This window comes from Colletotrichum gloeosporioides (assembly GCF_011800055.1).
Source record: "Colletotrichum gloeosporioides strain Lc1 chromosome Unknown consensus_54, whole genome shotgun sequence".
NCBI classification, from domain to species: Eukaryota; Fungi; Ascomycota; class Sordariomycetes; order Glomerellales; family Glomerellaceae; genus Colletotrichum; species Colletotrichum gloeosporioides.
This window is the reverse complement of record NW_025544699.1, coordinates 1,519,013-1,526,225: the sequence shown is the minus strand read 5'-3', so window position 1 is coordinate 1,526,225 and position 7,213 is coordinate 1,519,013. Positions and strand designations below refer to the sequence as shown.

The following is a 7,213-nucleotide window of genomic DNA, read 5'->3' as shown; positions in this document are numbered from 1 at the left end:
CGCCGCCGCCGCCTCACAAGCCATCAACCAACGGCGGCGCCTCAACGAAAACGGCCTCGTACCAGCGTTTGAGGTTCCCGCAGCCCGCCGCGTTCGCGGCGGCCGTCGTCTTGCCGCAGTTGGCCTTGAGCACGACGTCCCACATGGCCCTCTCGACGTCGAACCCGCTATCCCGCACCAGCTTCTCGTCCGGCCCCCATAGCCGGCCTGGCTTGCCCTCATCGTCGAGGCGGAACATGGGGTCGCTGGCGTCGCCGACCTTGAACAGGTCGATCTTGAAGAGGTTGTGGTGGATGAAGAGGGGCGCGGCCTTCTTCGCGGCCGGGGGCTCGCGGGCGTGGTCGGCGTCGAGGTCCGCGCCCGAGAACCCGCCCTGGAGGCGGAAGTCGGCGGCCGGGTCGGCCTGCTTCATGCCGGCGGTCTCGAAGGTGCCGTTGATCCAGCGGCCGAGGACGGTGTCCGGGGTGCGGACGTCGTAGAAGGGCTGGGACAGGGCGAGGGCGGCCTGGGCGAAGGTCTCCTTGTCGCCCTCGCCGGGGGCGTGCTGGGAGAGGAGCGGGTAGTAGACGTCCGGGCCGTGCCAGTTGTAGTAGGTGGCGAGGAGGAGGCTCTCGGCGTGGGAGCGTTTGTCGTAGAGGAGGATGCCGGACTCGGAGCTGCGGCGGCGGAGGGTGGGCGGCGCGGAGGAGTTTGAGATTGTGTGGAAGTGCGGGCAGATTGTGGTGAGCCAGAAGTCGGGCCAGGTGATGAGGCCGCGGGAGAGGAAGGGCTCGGAGGTGAAGAGGCGGTCGGGGGAGGAGATGGGCCAGGCGTCGGAGTCGAGGTAGAGGACCTTCTCGAAGGGGGAGAGGAGGATGGAGAGGACCTTGTACTGGTAGTGCTGGACGCCGTCGGACGGGCGGAGGAGGGAGGAGAAGAGGACGCACTCGGCGTTGAGTTTGGGGAGGACGGTGTGGCAGAGGTGGGGGTCGGCTTCGGCGGGGGAGTCGAGGAAGAGGTGGACGGGGAGGTTGGAGCCGGAGCGGCGGAGGAGGAGGAGGGAGGTGAGGGCGGTGCCGAGGTAGCCGCCGCCGGCGGTCATGACGACGCCGGAGGTGCCTTTCCACACGGGGAGTTGGGGGCTGAGGGAGCGGAGGGCGGAGACGTAGGCTGAGTGGGATTCTGTGAGGGCGGCGAGGTCGGTGTCCGTCAGGGGGATATTGTCGGGCCGCGGGGAGGTGTTGTCGTTCTTTGAGGCGTCGAGGTCTTCTTCAGTTGGATCGCGGACGGACCGAAGGGGCTCGGAGACGGAGGGGGCTGTCTTTTGGAGGAGGGTGTGGAGGGAGGACCAGAAGTGTTGCGTGCGTGGGGCGAGGAGGTGTGATGTCGCGTTGCGGGATGTCGTGAAGATTGGGGACGGGGACAGGGGGTTGGCGAGGCGGTGGTTGAGGTAGAGGAGGGAGAAGATGAGGGGGAGCAGGAGGAGGAGGAGAAAGGGTCTGCGGCGGTGTTTGGGAAAGAGCATTTTTGTGGATGTGGTGTTGGCGTTGGTGATGGTGATGTCAAGGTTTGGTGTAGATCTCGTGAAGTCCGGATGTTTGAGGTCTAGACTAGTCAAGGTTGACTGCTAGGTTTGCTAGTTATGGGAATTCGAGAATCGGTCATGCGTCAAATACGAAGAGCTGGGTGTGTCTTCGCTATCGAGATGTCGTTCGAGTGTCAGGCGGATATCTCGTTGACAGTGTAGACCAAAGACTGATCTTGACTAGCTCCGTCAAGCCGAGTTAATCTCAGATTTGGTCTTGAGTCTCTGCGTTTGCGACTGCGGCCCTGAGCCTTCGAACAAGATGTTTCCAGACGTAGTTGTTGTTGGGTTGTGTGGAAGACCAGGTACCTTTTCCGTCTTGCCAGATTTTCTTTGACTGATCGTAGCCCTCGTTGGTTGCCCCTAGTTTGCCAAACCTTCTTTTTGCTTTGGCTTGTATCAAACGCTTTAATGCCTTGACGGTTACCCAAAATCCGCCAAGGCCCTCAGATACCGTTTGTCGCAATACCTGATGTCTGTGACCTCCTCTCTTCGGATGACAGACTATCGAAACCGTCGTTGGTTGTCTTAAGCCACCAGATATCCCCAAAGCCTCGGTCTCAATGTCGCAGAAATGTGCAACTGAGTCTGCGATTTCGGATGGGGCAATTGTGAAATCGTGGATGATAATCCCCTGCCTGCATTCGGGTCCGATTATACAGCTATCGAGACTTGTTTCGTGACGGTAGGATTCCGATGTTCTCGACTGAATGGTAAATGATGACGCTGGAGAAATTTCTAGAGTCCCGCAAGTTGTCAGATTGCAAAAGAAGGCTGGATGGGCTGAGTTGTCAGCACAGCATCGCGCTGACGTACCGGAGGAGGCAGCGATTGGCAGGCAGCAGGCTTCTCGGGAGACAGAAGGATCCAGAAGCTGAGATGTCTTTTGCTGTCTGTCTTGTTCTTACAGAAACTTGGGGAAACGTTGGACGGGTTGCAGTATCGGGCGTTGCCAAGCAAGGATGACGATCCATTATATATCACAGTGGCGCTTGTTTTCTCATTTCTTCAAAGACCACGCACTTCTGCAATTTTCTCACACGCTCTCTCGCCTGCCCTGTCTTATCTAGCTCGTAATGCAGTAATTTCCTAGGGTCGTGACACCGCGGCGGAAAATGTGACGAGGGATGCGAGCAAGGGTACGTGAGCACAATGAGTAAAGGCTCGGGCACTTGAGCATCGACAAGGCCATGATTGGCAGATTGGGACGAGTAAGCTTGCTTGGGATTGCTGCAAGGGTGTCGATTGACGAAGGACGCGCAAACTTGGATGAAAGAAACACGAGGCATTTGGCATCAAGCGATTTGGGACCAGTTGCCCGGGGTGGCTGTGACACAAAAGCTGGCGATGGGGATAGGGAGCTATTGAGGATTCACGACCGGATCTTCGTGTGCTCCTCGTATGTCTGGGCGCAAGGTGCTTAGTGGCCGGCCCTGCCACACTCAGACTGTCCCCCCATCAGGCTGTCAAGAAAAGCTTGAGGGCGCAGAGATACAGGCCAGGGATGGTGTGATGATGCCTAGAGTGGGTGTTCATGGTGCATGGTTAGAGCCATGCGGGCTGACAGCGCAACGGGGACCCTGGCGATGTCTGATAGGACACTCTCTTAACCAAGCTAATCAAGCATCAGCGGGCCGGGAGACGCGAGGTGCTTCCGGCGCTGATGAGGCCGCGATACGAACGGCCGGATATGTATGTATGGGATGGACGTTGCAAGAGGGTTTGTTGATCTCTGTTCCAGGTTGGGATTGAAAGACAACCTCCTTTTGGCGAGCTGGGCACGGACGGCTGCGAGCAGAAGGGACGATCGAGAGTCTTGGGACGAGATAGCGAAGTACTTTGTCATGTGTGGTGCAGGCCATCAAGGTTGAGGTAGAGAATTAGCTGGGAAATAGGCAGTGGATCGAAGGCGCGGGTAGAAGTGGGACCCGGCAGGGATCCCCACCACTAAACGGCGGGGCGTGGGTGAGGTGACTGCGAACACTGAAAAAGCTGCAACGGCTGCAACCTGAAATCGCTTGCTGCTCAGGGCGGTGGCGCCCGGCAGAACTTTTTCGCTGCCAAACTTTTTGGGACTCTGCAGCCAGCAAAAGCAGTAGCATCAGTGCGCTGGGTTGAGCGACGAACGGGAAAGGCAATTTTTGTAACGGAAAAAGAAACGCCATTCTTCATCTTTGAATTGATTTCCTCACGATTTTACATACTTACCTTCGGGAGCACATAACCACTGAACATAATGACAAAAACGGCGAGCGCAAAGCGCAAGCGCGCCGAGAGGGAAGCCCTCAAGGCCGCCGAACAAGCAAACAAGCGCGCAAAGACGACCGACGGCAGCAGCACCCCCGATGATGCGACCGCCGACGCCCCGCGGGCCAATCTGCCCAAGGTCGTCCTGGAGAAGAAGCTCTTCGTCGAGAACTCCACCGGCAAGGACCGCGTGCGCGAGGCGAAGCTCTACGAACTCCTCAGCAGCGAGAACGAGACGGACCGCATCGAGGCCGCCGGGGCCATTATCTCGAGCCTGTTGGACGGCGAGGGCGTGACGGAGGCTTGTCTGGAGAGGCATCTCGACTGGCGCCTATTCAGAGGCCTCGCGAGCGGACGCGCCGGGAGCAGATTGGGATACAGTCTGGTGCTCACCGAGATCCTGAGCCAGCTGCTGGGCCCGCCGAGGAATCTCGCCAAGGAGAGGTATACCGGCCTCACCTTCGAGAAGGTCCTGGGCATGCTCCTCGAGAGGACGCATGTCGGCGGGAACATGCCGGGCCAGGAGGAACGGGATCTCTGGTTCGGACAGCTCTTTGGCCTGGAGTGCTTCGTCCGCGCGCGCGTGCTGTTCGAGGCCGAAGACGGTCCCGAGCGGTGGAACGAGGTCTTGAGGTTGCTTGTAAGGCTGGGCAACAAGAAGGTCTGGCTGCGCCCGCAGTGCGGATGGGTTGTTGCGCAGGCACTGGCCCAGCTGGACCGCAGCCGCATCGAGATGGTGCTGCAGCAGCTGGTGGAGCTCGGCTGGGCCAAGACACCTGAGGGTGTTGGGATCTGGCTGATTGCGCTTGAGCAGTGCCCCGAGCTGAAGAGCGACGACCAGTCGAAGCCGCAGCACCACCCGCTGTCGTCGCGGAACCTGGGCGACCTGGCGACGATTCTAAAGGAGAGCAGCGCGAACGAGGAGCAGGCGGAGAAGGAGAAGCAGATGTCGCAGAGGGGGCAGAAGAACAAGCAGGCCAACTGGACGCCGCAGCTGCACTTTGTGTGGGATCTCATCACTGTGCACTTTGCCAAGTTGGGCAGCGAGCATGTTGAGGAGTTTAGGACGTTTTGGAAGAGGGTTGTCGATGGTAAGTCGGGGATTTTTGCGACTTCTTACTCAAATCACACATAATGTGCTAACATCTCGGTCTGCAGACAACTTCTTCGCAAAGGCGGCGACCGAAGGCCAGAAGTTCCGAGGCTTCTTGGTGTTCCAGAAGATGCTCCAGGCGTACATCAACAACGACGAGTTCCTCGACGTCCTCTTCAGCCGGAACGTAATGACCTGCCTCATCAACCAGGCGTCTCAGGTGGACCGATATCTGCACCGCGCGGCGCTGAAGACGTTGAAGACGATCGAGGAAGCCTCCGCGTCGCACCCCGAGGCCACGGGCATCATTCTCGACAACCTTATTAGCAACAACGGATTGTACAGGTTCGACGTCATGACGAAGACCAAGACGGTCGACAAGATTCTGCAGCACGTGCAGGCTGAGACGGGCGAGGATATCATTCAGGTCCTCAGTGGCCCTGTCATGAAGACGGCCACCTCTGCCAAGGACATCAACACCGTCAAGCTTGACCTCCGCGTGTACATCGACTACCTCTTCCGCTTGACCACTTCAGCCCCAGAGCCCTCACTCCAAGAGCTGACTTCTCTCGCCTACGCCAAGCTCGTTTGGATCCCGGAGAACGCCAACGCTCTGGTTCAGGAGCTGTCAAGGAACCGTCTCCAATCCGCATTTGCCAAGCTCTCCCGCAAGGCCGAGGAATCAAACTACCTCTGCACGGCGGTCCAGTCCATCAACCCCGACTACATCCGCATGGAAGGCGACATGAAGAAGGAGGTCAACCAAGCCCGCAAGCGCCTGGAGAAACTCATGAAGAAGGGCGCCGGCGCCGGCGAGGGTGCTGCCGACGACGTCAAGATTGCGCAGGGCCTGGCTTTGCTGCACGCTATCGCCATCTTCCAGCTGTACAACGAGGAGCCGGACGCGTTCCAGCTCCTGAGCGATTTGAAGGAGTACCAGTCGCGCCTCCAGGAGGACGAGGAGGGTGCTGCAGAGTTCTTGGTCGAGATCCTCCTCGCGCTCGTGTCGCAGCAGTCTGCGCTCATGCGTGAGGTATCGCAGCGCGTGTTCGGATACTTCACCAGCCGCGTCTCCCCCAAGGCTCTCGAGCTCCTGCTGGATGTCCTCGCGGCTGACGAAAGCGCCAAGGGCCAGCAATCCCTCTTCGACGTGAACGACGATGATGACGTCGAGGAAATGGAACAGGATGGGGATGAGGAGGAGGAGGATGACGACGAAGACGAGCTCGGCTCAGATTTCGAAGTCGACTCGGACGTGGAATTCGTCACCCTCAACGCCGGCGACGCCGAAGACGACGACGACGGCTCCGAGGCCGAGGACGGGGACGACGAAGAGGCCAAGAACCTGGAGGCCCTCGACGACGCCCTCGGCAAGATCCTCAACAGCCACCGCCTCGACAAGGACCAGGAGGCCGACTCGTCCGACGACGACGCCGACATGAGCGACTCGGACATGCTCGAGCTCGACAACAAGCTCGCCGAGGTCTTCAAGCAGCGCGCCAAGGCCGCGCCGAGCAAGAAGAAGGAGCGCAAGGCCGCCAAGGAGTCCGTTGTCAACTTCAAGCGCCGCGTGCTCGATTTGCTCGAGATCTTTGTGCGCAACGAGGCCGGCAGCCCCACGACGCTGGCGGTCCTGCGCCCGCTGCTGGAGCTGGTCCGCACGAGCACCATCAAGACGCTCGCGGACCGCGCGTTCGAGCTGATTAAAGATTACCAGAAGCGGCTGCGCAAGGCGCGCTCCTCTGCCGCGGCTGGCAAGGTCGATAAGGAGGAGGCCCTGGAGGTGTTGAAGGGGGTGTATGAGGAGCTGAAGGCGGGCGAGACGAAGGCGCATGCCAAGGCTGCCGTGCCGGCTTGTCTTATTGCCGCGTCGAGCGTTTTCCACGCGTACAAGGGCGACAGGAAGGTTGTTGATGCGGTCGTGGGGGCCGTGGAGAAGGGTGCTGCTGGCGGGGTGCAGGGCGAGATGAAGAAGGCATGGGACGAGTGGTGCCGGAACCACGAGACGCTCAAGAAGCAGGGCGAGAAGAAATAGAAAAGGGAGCAGGACGTGTGGGGATCATGTGTTTACGGCGTCGGGGTTTTGGGAAAAGACTTTGATTTAATAGAAAAGACGGCCGCGCGGGCTGTTTGATTTTGGTAGAGCATCATAGATTTTTTTTAATGTCTAAAAGATGTTTTCTGCGTTACTTATACCTCTAAAACCATTGGATTGTTTCCTGTGAAATTTCCTGCATTGGTGTTAACGGTATTACCAACTAATTAACTCCCTCCTTTATACTACCAGTACCCAAAATCACGGGACAAAT

General features: G+C 58.9%; 2 protein-coding genes across 2 annotated transcripts; one reads left to right on the top strand and one right to left on the bottom strand.

Annotated features, from left to right (window-relative positions):
- Positions 1-13: 13 nt before the first annotated feature.
- On the bottom strand, positions 14-1,504 carry GCG54_00004926 (Alpha-1 2-mannosyltransferase MNN24; the record flags this gene model as incomplete). The annotated part of the gene is made up of 1 exon (XM_045404963.1): positions 14-1,504. One exon carries the CDS (start codon positions 1,502-1,504, stop codon positions 14-16), a length of 1,491 nt encoding a protein of 496 aa, XP_045262906.1.
- A 2,296-nt stretch (positions 1,505-3,800) lies between these two features.
- On the top strand, positions 3,801-6,939 carry GCG54_00004925 (DNA polymerase V; the record flags this gene model as incomplete). The annotated part of the gene is made up of 2 exons (XM_045404962.1): positions 3,801-4,902; positions 4,970-6,939. 2 exons carry the CDS (start codon positions 3,801-3,803, stop codon positions 6,937-6,939), a joined length of 3,072 nt encoding a protein of 1,023 aa, XP_045262905.1.
- Positions 6,940-7,213: the final 274 nt, after the last annotated feature.